Source organism: Amblyomma maculatum, chromosome 4 (assembly GCF_055883805.1).
Source record: "Amblyomma maculatum isolate TAMU_Amacu chromosome 4, ASM5588380v1, whole genome shotgun sequence".
NCBI classification, from domain to species: domain Eukaryota; kingdom Metazoa; phylum Arthropoda; class Arachnida; order Ixodida; family Ixodidae; genus Amblyomma; species Amblyomma maculatum.
In genome coordinates, this window is record NC_139347.1 from 168,339,762 (window position 1) to 168,358,611 (window position 18,850).

Consider the following 18,850-nt stretch of genomic DNA (forward strand, 5'->3'; position numbering starts at 1 on the left):
TCACAGGTATCATTGTCAACTTCATCCTACAGTCTGTCCGCTGTTTGCGGCTGTCTCCTGCTCACAATATATGTAGCATGTGGTGCAAATCACTGCAGTGCAGATTGTGCCTATGTGTCCAGACATTTTGATCACTGCTTTTCATAAGGCTCATATACTAGAGCAATTTGTGGCATGAGCACCATTGGCCTCTGCGGCATAATCAGAAGAGCAGATGAGCACAGCAGAGGGTGAAAGTACGTTGACAGCAAAGAGAGCAAGATAAAAGCTGAAGAGGAGGGCACAGCAGGAATATGCAAGACTAGGGCAAGAGCAGCGGAATCTGCCATGCCCCGCTGCCAGCTATTACAAAACAGTCATTAATCAGGTGCACTGCCAAGTCCTTTGTCATGCAGTGTTCTGTGCATGTTTGCCTATGTGAATGCTTTAATAGCTGCACTCAGTTTTCACATGACTGAGAAGCATGACCGTTGCCTAATATAAGCAGTATGCACAGTGACGTAGAAGCAAATGACAGAATACACTTACAAGTGCGATAATTGGACCTAGTTGATGATACATCTTCGAGAACCGTGCTAAAGATTTTACGAGAAAAACAAACTGAACAAAGGCTCAACACACTGTGTTGTGGCTTCGTTCAGTCTGTTGCTCGGAAATAGTTTAGCACAGTTCTTCAAGAATACACACTGCACTTCAATTCAAGGCACTATTTCTATGCAGGCAAGGTGTCTGAAAGGAGAAGGCTTTGTGCCCAAAATAATGATGGCCGTGAAAATGAGACAAGACTTGGCAGTTGCAGAAATATCTATACTATTCCTTTCAAGAACAGCATTGTAGTGTGTATTGTGGATACCTTTAAGCTGTCAACCTGCAGAACAGCGAAATACTGTGAGTACGCCCCACAGCATCTCAATTTGGTCGCATCTCTTTGCTGGCGTTTTAGCAGTGCAGTGAACAACTAATGTGTAAAGAAATACACATCACAGTGGTGGAGTTTGCATGGTCTTGTAATTTATTTTGGCCAAGTCAAGCTGGTAATATCCACTACATCTGAGAGGACTGTACTGGGACCTCCTACGGGATGTAGGTCCCAGTACAGTATTTTCACTGTGGGACTTACTTTTGTATTTATTCATTATGTAATATTATCATGTGTGCACAATAAACTTGACTGACTGACGGTTTAAAAAAAAAAAGAAAATCAATTTTTTTCCGTCAGCTGGGATGAACTCTGCTGGGTACCTAAACCAGTCTTTACAATAGCCTTCTTTTAAAAACCAGAATGTCGGTGGAGGACAGAACTTTTACGTGAGCCATCGCGTGTGTGCAGTGCACAGTGAAGAGATAACCCTTAGTACATCTGTGCATATTCCTTTCTTGTGGCCAAAATTCTCAGGTCCTGCAAGAAAGTACACACATGCACCAAAATTTACCCGTAATATGTGCATCTTGATGACTTCACGCTTCGCCACTAAAAACAGTGTGCTATGCTGGCTGCCTAGCTTAGCACCGTATTCTGGCCAATCCTGCCGGTCATAAATGGCATTGATGAGGTAGCTGATCACTTTGGGCAGAGTCACTTCATTGTTTTTTTTCTTTGCTGCATGTCTTGAGGTGTGAGGGGGGTCTCCTCAAACAGAGTCAACCGGAAATGAAGCCATAACAAAAACGGTAACATGCGCCGACCAAAATGGTGTTACAGACACTAAGTTTATTTATTGCTTCTATTCTGCCACTGAAAGTATTCACGCCACATGGTCAACCCCTGCCTCGCTCGCGCTAACACTAGGCGGAAAGGCAGCAGAGCAAAGCGGGAGGCCCTCCCATTTAACAAGTGTGCCTTTTCTCCAGCATTAACAGATGGGGAGGCGTTCTTTCTAAACGGCCACAAAAATGCATGGCTTCGTCAACGCTATGTATACTACTAATTTATGGCACCACTCAAAGGTTTCCTGCGTGACGAACACTGAACAGCTGAGTTACAGCTTTGTCACACTGGTAAAAATACAAGCAGTGTCATCCCTCTATTAGAAGAGCTGTAAATTACAGTGTAGCCAAAAGCCTGTCACAAAAGTGTGCCAGTGAGTGCCGTCATCGAATCATCGCTATTGCAAAAGAACAGCGTGCATGGCTTTCTATAACTAACACTGACTGATGTGCTCGGGCAGTAAGCTGAGCTCTGTGAAATTTGTTCTGTCTAAATAATAGTAAATAAATACAGGCCTCAAGGAAGCCAGTTAATCATAGTTGCAGAGTAATCAGATTGAGCAAAGTCGCTTGTGAACAGCTTTTGGAGCAGCTTAGCATATGCATTTTATCAAAAAGAAAAAAAAAAGGAGTGTTTGGCATAGAAATATACACAATATTTTTTGGCGCATGAATTTCATTTCTTTGTTCGGGTTTTTTGACGGTGTAATACATTACGATCAAAGATGACACACCATACTGCAGCACTGCTTGCTGCTCTAACAACTTTGTTTGAAAAGAATATCTAGGTATGCAAAAAACATTGTGACGTTTTCTGCATTTGCTCACGCCTTACACCGTTCTCGCTCAACATAGCGCCGCTTGCAGCTACAGAGGTTGAGGGCTGTTGAAGAATTGACTTGTTTTCTGGAAACAATGGATGAAGTTTTCCTTGGTGTCCCCGTAAGTTAGCTTTTTACAGCACAAACATATCTACCGCACATTGCACAATGCTTTCGTTCTACTCCGTGACCCCGTCATCCTCCATGAAAACCGCACAGCTTCTCAGGCGAGCCAAAGGCTGACAGCTGCTGCAACCAGAAACTCTCAAGTAACACAATGGTTGCATAATCACACCAGCAGGTTACAAATGAATGCACAGAGAACGTAGTTTATTGAACAAATATCCATGATATCACAAGGAGTTGAATTGAACGAATGTGAACTAGATATATACAGGCACCAGTTGATGGTACATGCAATTCTCTTTGCATGCTTCTTCTTGAAGTGACATTTATACAAAATGAGTCGCATGTTACTGCATAACCAAGAGAGTTCTTCTGCTACCGCGACTTAGTCGACGCGCGTTGTCGTGAACAAAACCTGGAAGCCAGCGCAGACCATCTTAAAGATGGGAGGCTGAAGAACCACTTGTGTTCTGTCTGGAGCCACCTATGAAGCATCATCACGCTTCTCCCGTTCCTCTGAAGTGATCCACCGCCGCATCGATAACTCCTGCAAAAATTCACCAAGAACTCAGTCTGCTGGACAGTGTTTCTGCTGCGATAGTCCCACAGAGTATAAACAGAAATGCCAGAGCATTTATGACAGCAAAAAAAAAAACATGCGCCACAAAACAGCAAGTGACGCACTCAATACATGCAAAGTTGCCATGTCACGAAGGGAGGCCACGGGCATCAAAGAAAGCACAGGAGATTTCTTTTCGTATGTGTTAATAAAGGTGAAATAAGAAGGCAATTGTGAAGACAGGTGATGAGGAGGTAGACAGAAAAAACCAACCATATGTCGCTGGTGGCATACAAGCCATTAACTTCCATTTCTTCTCCTGCTTTCACACAGGACAGCTGATCCAGTAAAGCTTCCGATGCCATAAAGCATAACCGTCGCTAACCAACCGAGTTCAATACTGTAATGCATAAGCACTGAAAATGCAAAGTAAAAGCTACAAACCTCCAGTACTGTCACTAGTGGCCCTGCAATGAAGCAGGCACAAAAAAAAAAAAAGAAAAAAAAAAGATAAGAAGGGGAAGAACTTAATATGAACAAGGAAAGAAGGTGGGGCTGAGCACTCAGAAAATAACGGCAGCAAAAGTGCAGTGAGGGACAAGGAAGGAGGAAAAAAAAATGATCAAATGTTCACAGCACCATCTGGGTGGTTTTGTTGGGCTTGACTGTGTTGAGCGCATTCCTTAACTATTGTCTCTTAAATGACACTAAGGTTGTGAAAGAAAATGTTGTGTTCATGCAAAGTTTTCGTTTACACATGGAATCAAACTACCCCCCACCCCTAGCATACTCGTAGCCATGTTTATTTGCGCAAGTGAAATACTCCTGTAACACCTGGAAGAACACAATAACTGCAAATTAGTCATTATCACAAAATTTGACGTTAAGAGCAGGATCGAAGGCACACTCAAAGCATTGTGTACAATAAGTAGCCGATTACGAGACAGCGGCCACCCTCAAAACCATGCCATCATCAACTGCTAACACAGTGAAGAGACCGATATAGTAGTAGAGGTTTTTGCTCGGTCGAGTGACTTTACCATGAAGAGTCTTTACAGTACTACTTTTATCAAAAGAAGTATGGTTATTGCATAATGCATATTGTGAGCCACCACTCGAACAAACGTCTTTATTCCAGCCACAATCTGGAACGCTGTGCGTGATATTGCGAACACTGGTGAATGATGACGATGCTGCGTATGTACAGGTGAAAGAGGTGAAAGTTCTGGCACAGCGCTCACACAAATCCCCCTGGAAAGGAAGCGGCCACCCTGGTTACTGTTTAGATGGAAGCGGGTCGGCGGGTGTACAGCTTCATGCGCAAAACATGAGCAACTTCTTCTGAGTGCCGACTCCGATCGGGGACAGTATGTGATAGGACAACGCGATAGTTCACGGGAAATGTTTGCTGGAGCACGGCGTAAGGACCCATATAGCGATGGAGGAACTCCTCGCACAATCCAGGCATGCGGATCGGCGTCCAGAGTAGCACTTCATCACCGGTTGAGAAGGAGGCAGTGCGGTAGTGCTGGTCATAGCGATGCTTCCGTTCTTGCTGGGCGGCTTCAATGTTGCGGCGAGCAATTTGCCGGTAATGAGCCATACGTGTAGAAAACTGGTCGCTCAATGATGCAGATGGCGGGGCAGGAGCAGAGAAGAAGGTGGTGTATGTCCCAGTTCTTATGGTCAGGACTAACATACATGGATATCATGTCGGACAAGGTGCGGTGAAAACGTTCGATGAGGCCATTGGTCTGAGGATGATAACTAGAAGATGTCTTGTGGATGGCGTTGGCAGCGCGGAGTACTTCCGCCAGGACTTGTGAAAAAAATGTCTTCCCACAGTCGCTAATCAAGATACTGATAAGGAAACGCGATATGGGCGGCGACGAACAATGGTTGATCCCTCAGTCTCTATGCGGTGGGAGGTGGCACATGTTTGGCCTAAATATGACGTACACACATCAAAATAGTCTTCGTGTTTCGAAAGGACTCTGAGCAATGCCGCCGACTCTTCAGAAGTTAGGTCAGTGCTGATGATCAGAGCTGAAAGTCGCTGAGGTAGAGCATCAGATGGTGAAGACGCACAGGAAAGTGTGGCGAGGGGAACAGGATCTTCAAAAAGAAAGCCAACAGTTCCTCCTTTCAGTAAAAATAAAGGCTGGGTATGAGTGTTCATTGCCGCGACAACTGCGCAACCGTGGTTGAAACAGGTGAGGCAGGAGGGAAGCGCTATGCCGCCGGAGGTCCACTAATTTTACTAATTTTTAAAAATTAGTAAAATTTCTAAGCGTGTAAGAAATGCGGTTCGTCTTTTGACCTTCTTTTAGAAAACACCTCACCACCCTCACTGACGCCTCTTCCCTTCGCTTCTGAAATACTGCACTGCAACTGCAAGCTCTTCCAAGTACTGTCTGCTGCTCATGAGCCTCTTCACGTTCGACACTGCTTGTGAGGACACCCCACAGGTAATGTGTCACACGAAAGGTTTCCCATTTGGGAGGGTTCTGCTCCGACACTTGCCCAGAGTAAAAAGTTTCATGGAACTGTGACAAATTATCATTAGCAATCGGCTGTTATCCCAGAAGCAGACTGCCATTGCTCAAGTTTCCACCAAATGAAATTACTATATATCAAATAATTTTTCTGGCCCCTTAGAATCCCGATTGACGGGGTTTTATTGTACATTCAGAGTCAAAATTCAATACTTCTTTCCACACTGGAGGCTTCCACTTTAACCGTGCCTTGAGAAATACACAAGTTTGAAAAGACTGCTTCTGCCTCCTAATGCGAAAGTGAATTATACAGTCGAACAAAGACATATCAAATCTGGATACATTGAATTATTGTGAAGCAATTCAACTGGGCCCAAACACGTTCTCTGCCCTATCGGGGAAAACTGCTGTTGAAGGTAAAACTGAGACGTGCACACGCAAGCGTGGTTCTCTTCAAGAGGCTCTCACACAAAGAAATCTCACAAACTCAAAGTAGAACCACATTCCACGAATACAAATTTTACTCTGAAACAAGCAGGTGTGCAGGCCCATGGCAGCAGGACACGTGGTTTGTATAAACACAGACAAGCGAGTCCGCGTTCATGGGAGGTGGGAAGGGAGGGAGTCGTGAAGTGTGCACGGGACCAGGAAAAAGTTCGAATTATCGAATGGCCTCAAAAAAATTCACAAGAACCATTTCCATTACGGTAAATTTAACGTATTTATCTGCATAACGAACTCACTTGCATAATTTACCCACCCACCCCGATTTTTTACAAAGATTAAAAAAAAAAAAAAAAGGAAAAAGGCGTCAGTTGTCAGCTGTCTGTTTTGGGTGTGTGCAGCACCTAACTATGGCACTATTTCGCGAAGGATTGTTTTTGTGTGTATGTGTATGCACCACTGCAGCAGGGCTGTCCCTTGCGCGGGTATGTCATATTCACGCTTCTGCATTTAAAGGGTCTCATCTAGTGGCACAATTCCTATACAGTACTATACGATATATCTGGGTTTGGCTTTATAGGTCTATATCAATAAGTAGGAATACTCCATTTTTGCAGTCCCCACTGTACGTGACACAGTGTTCATTTCAGAGATCAGATACTAATGGTGTAGAGCAAATCTGTGGTAAGAATTAACAGATCAACTACCTGAATCTTGAACGACCGCAAACAGTGCGGTGTGGAGAAGTCAGCATCCCTGGGCATGATCACGTAACAGATTAGCAAAGTCTGCAAAAGAAAGAGGAAAGAAAGGCTACAGAAGAATGCAAAACAATGACGACCACAATGTACACCAGTAAAAAGGACTGCTACATATGACAATAAATTTTAACAGTGCTTGCAACTTTTAATCATAACAATTCCTGTTTGAATCAAGACTGTGCTGGCTCATTTTTGCATAAATACCACTAAAAAATGTTTTACCATAAGAGTTCCTCATGTGCATACTCTATCACGAAATTGTGACATACTGTTTGCACGCCTTTCACCCATTATTACGTGAAGCTAGCATAAAAGCTTCTACGTCAAAACATTCTCAGAAACCAGTACTTTCAATGTGAAATGTTTGGCATCACTGTGAGCAAGCTGTGTGGGAAAAAATGGCATTTGAATGTGCAAATTCCTGCCAGCCTCCAACAATTCTTTGCCTCTAACTTTTTTATAAGTGGATAACTGTTGCGGGATAGTAGAAAAGCATTTGTACGGTAAAAAGCTGTTTTTGGTCTCTGGGCCTTTTGTTTTGTCTTCCACCTAACTAGGATTAAAATTCCACCTAACTAGGATTAAAAAATGGACTAAGCATGACTATAAAGGTTATCTATGGCTTGCAAAAGTGTGACAGGCACTGCTCTCATCATGAAACAATTGCCAGCAGGGTAATTCACCCGTTTGCCACTCGATCGTGCATTAACCTGCAGCGGTAGTTTGCATCAACACTGCACAAGTTGCTTTCTTTAGGGTTCAAGCTCGATGAGAGTTCATGTTCAAGCTTTCCGACTACTGCAGAATGTTATGGGTATTCCCTCTCTCCCCAAGTATTTCCCTAACCTGAGGGCCTCTAAAGGGACCATGAAACAATATTTCTGCTGATATTACAATGCAACAAATCTACAGAGGTGGTCTTTACTAGTATTCTAGGTCAAATTTGAAAGCTCTGAATGGGCTGCATAACCTGCAAATAATTTCTAAAGAAGGCTCCTGGCCACCTCACAGTATGTTCGTAGCCGGCCCGTTGCCGTTGGCATCAGCTGGGCTGTCTGGGTGCACCCAAGTCACATGGGTGGAATAGGGTACAGTGGGGTACTGTCACAACCTGTTTTCTTTATTTCTTATTGCATGCCGGCATGCATTTAGATGAATGGGGAGAAGGAGCATTACTTTTGTTTGCTGATATCCTTGGCGTTATTGAAACTGGCTTAAAAATTTTTGCATCACAGTAAAGACTGACAAAATGCCAATTGTTTGTGCATGTTTTCGAGTTGTAGCACCTAAGCAGCTTTTCGTGATTCCTTTGGGGGTGTACAAATAATGGCGACAAAGATGAAGCCAGTTTTATTTCACATCACCTGTTGGCAGTGCACCAGTGTGTACGTAAAAAGGAAAAATGTCACTGCGTAAAAATCAGAAGCTAAACTACATTCTCTAGCAAATACAATTTACATTACAATTAACATTGCAAGCATGATACACATGTAATACTACAAGTGCAGGGGCCGTATTCCGAGTTTGCGTCATTATCGAAGTGTCGCTATCTCACGTGACCTCGAGTCATTTGATTGGTCGAAACGACGAAGCTGGGTGTTGCCACTATGGAACCGGAAGAGGTGGCAACATCATGTTCCGGCGTTTCGACCAATCAGATGACTCGAGTTCATGTGAGATAGCGACACTTCAATAACGACGCAAACTCGGAATACGGGCCCTGGTGTTCTGCACTCATAAGCGCTAAATATACAAGGATACAGTATCAAAGATTGGTTGTGGCAGCTTAGTATACTAATCTTCAGCCCTCTTATCAGTACTAGCAGGAAGCTTCCTACATTAAAGATATGCCTGGAGGTAATCACACAGATCATACAAGTGGTGAGCAGATCATGTCAATGCTGACCTTGGAGGCATTTGCATTCACCCTGATGAGGCCCGACAGTGCAGGCCAGCTTTGCACTCGACGATCAGGAATCTCTTCGAGCGTGTCGGCCCAAACACCACGCACCACCACCGAAAAGCTGGCATGATAGAATGCTGGCCCATCCTTGTAGAGCACTGGAAGGGACAAAAGCCAGGTGCACAACACATCAAAGACGAGCTAAAATTTTAGAAACTGAAACCCAATAATTGCGAAAAAAATTTGGTAGATACATTTAGGACTGCTTAGGTGTGATATGCACCCAAAAGCGCCGGTGCAAACGCCATTCCTGCGTTTATTCAAACTGGATTATAGCGGTTGGTGTCACATTGATGACAGAATCTATACTCTAAATACACACACGTTTCTTCTAAACATCGCACATGCTAACTTGGCGTTGCGGGTGTAGGGGATACGCTGCAACACGCGGCAGAAGTGCCACAACCCACAGACGTGTGGAAGGCGCCCGCCTGCAGACCAAGCCGATGTGGATGGTCCACTCTCCTGGTGTGCACTGACACGTGATTGTGAGGAGGCACACACAAGCACACACATAGAAAGTGTTCTTAGCATGAACGCCAGACAATGACCTTACGCTCTCGAGTCTCGCCACTACTCTCCTCGTAAACATGCTTCGAAGGGCTACGTCTCGCCCTTTCCATATGTGGCCGTTCTCTTTGCACTGCTGCCAATGAAGAGAGCTGTGGTATAGGGAAAGTGGTAGCATCAGTAAAACAAGCTTTTGGGCGAGTTGGTAGTTTACATTCGACATAGCCGCAGCGAAAAAAACACAATCACAGAAGGAAGACACGTACAATCACAGAAGGAAGACACGTACACAAGGACCAACGCTGCTTGCTAAGGTCCTTGTGTACGTGTCTTCCTTCTGTGATTGTGTTTTTTTCGCTGCGGCTATGTCGAATGAAAGTGGTAGCAGCACGCCAAGAGCTCTTTCGACCAATGGGGCTGGTAAAGCTTTTGGTTTAAAAGAACTATGCCCAACATGCTAAAGGAAGTGCAAATGTTTCAAAACCAATTTGGTCCCCTTTTCAGAGGTGAGAGAAGAATGCAATATGGTCCTCTGTAAAGGTCAGTCATGTGTAGGCCCTCAACTTTTTGGCGCAGAAGAATTTAAATATGTACTATGAAGCAGAAACCAAAGAATTTGCAGAATTCCATGGGAAACACAATATGGCAGGAAATAATTATAAAAGCGTATTTTTAAAACATGACTCACATACCCCAAATGAGTCTTCTAATAGAAGTGATTGCAGGGGAGGGAACCTTGTGTGGACTGCTGCCGCAGTTCCAAGAGCAGGTCATGAAAACCGGAATTGAGTAGTCAAGGCAAACTGGCCTCTAAAAAAGCTCACTACATAAGCCAGTGCACCACAGTCTGCAAAGGTCATAGGGAAGAGGCGACACATCTGCACCGGTATGTATGCCACTAGAAGGGATTCGAATCCTCCCAACGCCACACTGCTCACTCATCGGACACTCGTGAAGTTCTGCATTGTGCCCTCGTCTAGCAGCGCAGCCACAGTTCAAGTTTCACCGACGTTAGCATCAACAAATGCCGAAGGCTCCCTCTCTGTTCTGCGCACGCACTCTCCATTTCTGCACTCTTCTCACGTTTCTTTCACTCTGAGAAACTAAAGTTGGCTTTGAACCTCCGTCTTTTTAATCCTGCAGAACAACCCCTAGCCAGAGCACAACTATCGCGCAATCTTTCTTTCCTTTTGTAGACGTAGGCTTCCGGACCCTGAAAATCACTTTGCAGACCCCCATTAGGGAAGCACTACACAAAAGTTCTTTTTTTAATGCAAATTATTTGATCAATCAAATGACATCCCTCCGAAAGCTCCATTGCATCCTCCATACCTCCTGTGGTCACTGTGCCAAAAAGTGGGCAAAAACCCTCATAAAAGTTTGCTCGCCCAACTGCCACTAACTCTACTTCTTGGCCTCCCTGATAGCTGCAGACACAGGAAGCCACCAGAACATTTGCTGGGCGTTACCAAAGCTTACTAGGGTGTTATGGACGTTTTTTTTCTCAGTGCTATGAACCTTTGCTAAAAAGGATGCGAGCATCACAATTCTCCCCTTGGAACGGTGAGAAGTTATTGCCACAGCTGTCATGTGCTTGGTGCACCTGCCTGCTAAGGTGGCAGAATGGGGCAAGACTTTCAAGATACCCACAAAAGTTAGTTCGTAACTAAGAATCAAGTTTCTGACAGAACACCAGAGTCTAAACAACCACACTCCCGGTTTGCAGCAGTCACAAAAACGACCCCTTTCATTGGAGGGATGGCATACAACCCATAGATGTCGATGTGCACACAGCCGCAGCAACGCACTCCGCTGCACACTATAGCCTCATACAATACCACTTATCCTGGTTGCATTTCGAGCAAGGAAATTTTGCAAAAAGGAAGCTTTACAATAAAACTTTAACAAGGCAATGTCCATTGAATGTCACGTTGACGTTGCAATGATGCAGTTCAATGAACAACATTGCAGCACAAGCTAACTAAAGTGCAATACAGTGGAACCTTGTTGATATGTTCCCGGTTCATACACGATTTCCTATTTCACGTTTCATACACTCAAAATCGCAGGCAGTAAAACATCCTCCATAGAGTTACGCTATTTTTCTCCCGGTTAATGCATTCCCAGGTAATATGATTTCCCAGTTACTACATTCAAAATTTCGACAAATTGTGGTCATATAATAAGTTTCGCGATCAACCAGATGTGTGCTAATGAGCACTCGTAACATGAAAAAGTGATCAGCGGCGCTCACCCACCACAATTGCTTTCCTACAGTGCACAGGTGAAAAGGGACAAAGCATCAAAGAATGCCAACGAGACAACGTACAAGGCGCGAAACATGACTTTATTGGGAGCAACACAGTGACTTCTTTGCGGTGCCTTAGTAGCATAGGAGTGAACCATTTGATAGCTACAACTACTCGCTTGCATACGAGAGGGCCGAGTCTGGGGGATGCAGCCTGAGCAAAAACACGAAGATTGTAAGCCATCGCGATGGCTTCTCCACACATCACTGGTGTAAAGGGATGAAGCATCCTGAAACAAGGAAGCGATCCCGGCTCGTCATTGCCTTCTGCAAGCCAGGTTTGATACTAATCTCTTCGCACTTAGGGCAACGCAAATGTGGATTGAATTCTGCGAGAGTTAAATAAGGAGCTGTGCCTACTGGATGTCTATAAATGCCAACCTACGCTTTTATACTGTGAAAGTCTCATTCCTAAACGTCTTTGTATCTCGTTCAGCAGTTAAAATTCTCAAAATCAGGTAGGTCAGTTTATGTTTTCCACGATAGATATGTTTGTTTTCCCAAATTAAAAGAAAAAAACTGTATCAATGACGTTTTACTAAAGTGATATTGAGAAAACTGGCAAGTCTGCTCTGACTGTTATAACAAATTATTGTCATATCTGGACAGGCAAGAAAAGACACGCAGGTATTTTCCATGCATGCAGGCTTGGCTACCTACCAGCAATGAGTGAATCGGGTCAAACAATGCGAGTAATTGTTGACAGCACTGAGCACTATACTGCACAATACATATATAATCATAAATTAACTTTAGTATGCTTATAAAAGTCAGAAATTCAAGCTTGCTTGAGCAGCAGCTGATGATGACAGTCTGCGCGCATCGGTTCCGGCTGTAGTACGTATGCTGGCAGCAGTCCTTTTGAGTGAGCCATAATGATCAGCAATTGTATTGACTGCAGGACACCCTCCTTGATGGTCAGTGAAATCAGCAATGTGAGAGCCCACATTTGCTTTCCTATACCCTAACAGACCTGTTTCACTTCGAAAAAATATTGCCTTGTGCTTGGTCGGTGCCATTGTTTAACGCACAATCGAGTGACAGTGATACGGCCGCACCCGTCGCACAGTGGCGGCTAAACAAGCACTTCCCTTCCCCTTACGCGACTGCGATTATGATAGTGCTCATTTGCTAAGGCTGCATGCAACTATGCTGACAATCGCAGTTATACATGGATTATTTTTACATAGGGGCAGCAGAAAAATTGATGAATCCAATCAATTTGATCGTTACAAGAGATATATGATTATATCTGGCATCGTTATAAGTAGATTACAGTGCAGTAAAGCAACTGTGAGTAAGCATGCGAGAAAGAGGAAAAGGTTGGAACCGGAAATAGCAGCGGCAAACAATTTTCCCATCATCCTCTGCACTGCCGCTGAAAATGCACCTCATCCGTTTATCCTCTCTCTTTAACTGTTAAGATTAGAGGACGTGCTGATGGGTGCAATACAGAGCCCAGCACACGAGCACATGACCCACATTTTTTTCATGAATATAGGCACTATCATGCTGAAGAACAAGCACGAGTAACGCGCATAGCAGCCATCTTATGTAGGCGAGATCATGAAATAACTTGCTGCACGAAGTGCCAGACATGTGCTCACGTGTTCCCTTTCATAGCAAAACAAGATTGCACACGTGGTGTTCAATGCATAACCGGGAGACGGTGAATCGAACAAACAATTCCAGCAGAACCCATCGTCAGTGGGCTTCAAATGAATGCGAGTGTCTCAGTACGCACAGTAGTCAGCTGCAAACTTGCAGCCAGACCGGACGACCCAGCCCTTGCTGCGGAAGTGGTGGTATGCCGCATATCGGGCGGGAAAGTTGTCGTGCAGGCCACACATCTTCTGCCACAGCTTCAGGAGGTCCAACTCCTGCGGTTAATGCATGTCAATGCACCACAGGCATCGTTGTAGCACTTGGCAGCAATGTAAAATGCTGCAGCTGTTCAAAGCCACTTTCGTTCTGCACACACAGTGAGGAAGTAAAAACACCACACAAGGCTATACGCAGTTCGAAAGATAAGGTTACGATAGCTAAGATGAAAATTCCAGCTCACCAGAAAGAGAGTAAGGCATCATCATGCAATTACTACATATATGCTACAAGGTAAAGAAGTCTCTGGGACATGAGAGCAGTACCCGAATCTCATAGCTGCGCTGCGCTGTAGACTGCTTAATAATGTAGGCTGTGGGGGCTGCAAAAATCTGCACTGAAAGCAGTATTGTGCTATAAGCAAAACATTATACTTTTTCAAGTCAAAATGCAAGCCATATGACTAGCTTTCCCTTCCAAAAATGCCCCTTAATCTGCTAATGAATGAGGCTTTTATTTGAAGGAAGGGATGGCTCTCGGCCGCTGTTTGGGTAATTAGAGAGTTAGGAGGGATTAGAGTGTAGCTTTGTCTTCACGGTTCTTCAAGCTGTTGCTTGTTGCTTGCCATGATCTTTGCCCTGTAAGTCGACCTCTCCCACTACTCGAAGTAGGCCGCTCTCACTGCCGTATGTAGCAATGGAATGTTGTGTTATGGTGCTTGATAGAATCTGATCGGCTAGGGTGGGCATGTCGTTGTGTGGAATATGCGTAATTTTGTTTCTTCCTCGTGAAAACAATGGACATTGCCATATAAGGCGTTTTAGGTCTACTGTACACTGTTCCTGACAGTGGGTGCATATGTTCTGTTTGAGTGTTTCGTGTCTTCCGAGAAACCACTTGTCAAGTATGTGTGGTGTGTAAGCAGCGTTTGTTATTACTTTGTTGAGAAATATCTTTTGGGGTCGAGTGAGCCCTTTCGTGTTATCAAGTACCGGCGTTGGTGTCACTTTATATAATCTAAGCTTACTGTCGTGTTTTATTTTGGTGCGTACATAGTGCATCATCGATCTGCCAGAGGAGCATTTAGTGAGCATTGTTTGGTAAGGATTTAGGTCTATCAGATTAGGCATGGAGTTAGGGTGTGGGGCATTGTACCTTTCAGCAAGCTCACCCGCTTGCGCGGCGCCAGCTTGCACGTCTGTGTTTCCCCCGTCCGTGCCAGTATGTCCCGGCGTCCATATAATTTGAATTTCTTTTCCAACTTCCCGCATTCACTTCAGTCTCTTTCTGATGTCTTTGGCCACTGCGTCGTCTGTAGTTCGTGCCGTCAGCTCTGCAATCGCTGCATATGAGTCGGTTAAAATTTGATAGCCATCGAAATTATCTTTTCTGGCTGTAGCTGTGGTAATGGTGTTTATGGCTCCCCATATGGCAAGCAACTCTGAGTGTAAAATTGCTCCTCCAGGTAGGTGGCATATGTGCTGTCCGTTGTGTTGGGGTGCTGGCACACACACCCATGCTACACTCACCCTTTTCATTTGTCAGCGTCAGTGGAGATGTCTACTGTATTCAGCGGTCTTGTGAGGGCAGTTCTCTGCTCTAAAAGGTGCCTAGCCACCCCATTCCGCCTACTAATAGGTCGTTGTGGCCTTGGTGCGATTACAGGCGCCTCCCACGGGGGTGAAGTGTCTGTCCCCAGGGGCCTCGGAGCAGTGTTGATTCGGTTGTCCCATGCCATGACCTGTAGCCCTAGCGTCGTGTTTTCTAGTCGGGATAGCATTCTTATTTTTGATTCTCTTATAATGTCTTGTATGGGTGGTATGCTGACCAGCTTAAAAAGCTCTTGATTCCTCGTGTGCTTAGGAGGCCCAGAAATGAAGCAAAGAGTGGCCCTGTGTAGCTTTCCAATGTCTTTTAAGGTCGCGATCAGAAAACTCATGCACAGGTGACCCGTACTGAATCCTGCCGACAGAATGAAAAGCAGCCATAAGTTAGATTAGTTTATCATAGAGTGTGCAGCCCAGTCCCGCGAAAGCAGTCGCGCTAACCTCCGCAGCTGTGCTGCATGCATCATGCGTTCCCATAGAGCGCAAATAGAGCGTTCCCATAGAGTGCAAGTCAAAGGGAGCTAGCCGAGTGTCTGTATTCGGAGGCGCCGTGACGGTTCGTCAGGACACCTTAGTCCACCTTCAATGTTCTCAACAGTGCGCATGCTATAAAGCACTGAAGGAAATGAAAAGTCACTGCCATGCAGCTATTCTTTATTCAATGATTACATCGCTTAGCCCGAGGGCGCTACAGCAGGGGGGTTACAGAGTGGAAAAAAACACATATTCATTTATGGAGCACACTTGATGACCTGAAAGCAGATTCCATTCACTGATGGATCGAACAAAAAAGGAACTGGCATACATGTTAGTTCTGGCACGGTATTCCAAAATTTTTAAAACAATGATCTGTGCGAGCAGAGACATAATGTGGCCTATGCAAGTATATTTCATTTCGAATGCCTGTTTTGTTGTGGTATATTTGGTACAACAGTTTAAGTCGTAATTTCCTTCTTCGAGAGAAGAGGGTTTCCCATCCTAATTCATTTTTCATGACGGTGCAGCTATCAGTTCTCGAGTACCGACACAGGACAAACCTTGCTGCTCTATTTTGGATGTTTTCAATTTTATTGCTCAGTGTTGTTTGCCAAGGGTCCCATACGGCACAAGCGTATTCGAGCAGTGGTCGAACGTACGTTAAGTAGGCTATTGATTTCAAACAAGGCAGAAGGTGTTTCAGATTTTGCTGTATAACGTTTAAGGTCCTGGCGGCTTTTGCAACTATGGTATCCACATGTGTATTCCATGAACAGTCGACTGTAAGTGTCACACCTAAGTATTTATGCGCCACTTTTTGTGTCACTACAATACCGCTGATGCAGCTATTGCAGATAATCTTTGACCAAATAAATTTACTATGATGCAATTGATCCTTTAGTGTTTTGGGGGCTCAATCGATAATCCAAACTTACGGATAATGAGAACATTTATTCACGTCCCTTTAAGTCCAGATAAACTAGCTTTTACTGCATAAGAGCACTACATAACAGGCTCTTCACAGTGCACTAAAAATTAAGTGCATTATAAAGACACTCGTTTTTTCTTGTTTTTTTTTTCTGCCTTCAGTAAAATGCAGAGTTGCAACAGTTTGTATGAATGCAAACTGAAACTGCACACTCAGCAGCCACACAGCACCCGAGACAAAAAGAGCTGTCGCGTTAGGGAGTGCACCCTTGGCACAGAACATGAAAAAAAAAGAAGCATGCAATGACAGCATCCAGCAGCAGCAGCAGCTAGACAGACCTGTAAACTACGACAGTGTTCACAAGCATTAGTGCGTTGCTTTACCAAAGAGAGATATTGCATGAATAGTGGCAAGCATGAGGGGGAAGAATGAAAGATCAAAGAAAAAATCAATGACGACAAACAGCATCACAAGCGAGATGGCAGAGCAGAAGACACTCACCTGATCACCATCCTTCACTATGAGGCACCCCAAGCCATAGGACAAGAAATATGCCTGCAACACCAACGAGCCAACCAAAAAGAATATCAGAGACTACCAAACTAGGTCTGGGGCGCACACGTGTGGTGGACGTCCTCTGATCAAACACAAGTCAGTGAAACAAAGGCAAGGGACAAGGGAATACAGCACATTTGCCAGACTTCTTTTTGTTTTGCCAAGTAAAACTTTCCTCCAGCACACAAGATATTGAAAACATGCTACAGATTACCATGTCAAGCATCTCAAGTTGTATGTGCACAGTGCCAATCACAATGCTCGCCCTATCATGTTATTTTGCATAAAGGTAGTTGGGCAGTAAGGCTGAGCCGAAAGACATGTACTACACAGTTTAGACGAAATAACAGTTGTTACGTGCCAAGGCAATGCCAAGGTTTGACAGCCATATCATAGTGGAAGGCTCCCAACCAATTCTGACCACCAGGAGTATTTTTAATGCACACTGAAACCTCAGTAACACAGAATATCATGTATTTTGTCCCCACCAAAATGTGGCCACTACTATCACCAAAACCATCTGCTTGCGCTCAGCAACCACCTTTCGTCCGTTTTCCTCAGAGCCACTATTCATTTGTTAGTCACCAAGTCACAACGGCAAGTGGCGAGGTTTATGCAGCACACATCACAGCATGCAGTGACATGAGAGAGCAGCACCAGCAAGCACTGTGTGTGAAATCTGAATGTGTCACTTGAGTGATTTGTTGCCAAGTGGATTCAAAGTTTTTCCAGCAAGCTTCAGCGTTCCTAGGTGTGGACCTGCTTACCAGACTTTGAGAAGAAATACATATCTCTACTTGAGAACAAAAGACTAATGTGCAACATTTCAGAAACAAACAATAGTAATGTCTGATGGAAAAACATTTCGACTTCAGCATCTTTCAGAAAAAAATTAGAAGGTCGTGTAATAGCTTTTCATGGTTATGCCACAGCTTTTCTGTCATGAAGGAAAGAAGCCAACAGCCGGCGAGGCCAAGGAAAGCGTTGGGGATGGTACATTATGTATATATATATTTTTTAATGCTTACTTGGATAATCACAGAAATTAGTAATGTAATCTGTTTAGGGGAAAGATAATTAAACACAAAGTAGAAGAAAAAACAACCTGCCGATGGTGGGAACCGAATCCACGACCTCCGAATATCGCGTCCGGTGCTCTTCCAACTGAGCTACATAGGCCGCTGTCCCCCCTGCTACTTGCTTGGGTATTTATGTTGTCTGTATACGAACCTTGAGAGTGTTCACCAGTGCCACCCTCAACCAAAGCGGCGGACGTGGATCGTCCTTTGTTACCGCCAGCGTCATGTAGAACGTGATCAAGTGCGAGGGCGAAAGCTGTGCTAGAACCCTCTTACGCTACCTACGGCTTCAAGACTGCCAGAACCGAGACCCCCGTAAGCTACAAGCAGATCAATTAAGGGGAAATGAGGGTGCCATGTCCGCCGCTTTGGTTGAGGGTGGCGCTGGTGAACACTCTCAAGGTTCGTATACAGACAACATAAATACCCAAGCAAGTAGCAGGGGGGACAGCGGCCGATGTAGCTCAGTTGGAAGAGGTTTGGTTCCCACCATCGGCACATTGTTTTTTTTTCTACTTTGTGTTTAATAATCTTTCCCCTAAACAGATTACATTACTAATTTCTGTGATTGTCCAAGTAAACACTTAAAAAAATACATAAAGTACCATCCCCAACGCTTTCCTTGGCCTCGCCGACTGTTGGCTTCTTTCCTTCACGTATTATAATGAGCACCCTCATTTCCCCTTAAT

General features: G+C 44.5%; 1 protein-coding gene across 2 annotated transcripts in view; it reads right to left on the reverse strand.

Moving 5' to 3' along the window:
* Positions 1-1,618: 1,618 nt before the first annotated feature.
* Tsen2 (tRNA splicing endonuclease subunit 2) overlaps positions 1,619-18,850 on the reverse strand; it is a 30,480-nt gene continuing 13,248 nt past the window's right edge. Inside the window, exons 5-9 of one of the 2 annotated variants that reach the window (XM_084602764.1) lie at positions 17,029-17,082; positions 13,439-13,574; positions 8,820-8,974; positions 6,860-6,940; positions 1,619-3,201 (exon numbers count right to left, since the gene is read on the reverse strand). In XM_084602764.1, the coding sequence (XP_084458890.1) occupies positions 3,139-3,201; positions 6,860-6,940; positions 8,820-8,974; positions 13,439-13,574; positions 17,029-17,082 (489 nt within the window). In that variant the 3' untranslated portion in view covers positions 1,619-3,138. Of the gene's footprint in view, positions 3,202-6,859; positions 6,941-8,819; positions 8,975-11,648; positions 11,925-13,438; positions 13,575-17,028; positions 17,083-18,850 lie in introns of those variants that run through there. The other variant, XM_084602765.1, reaches the window with a different exon arrangement.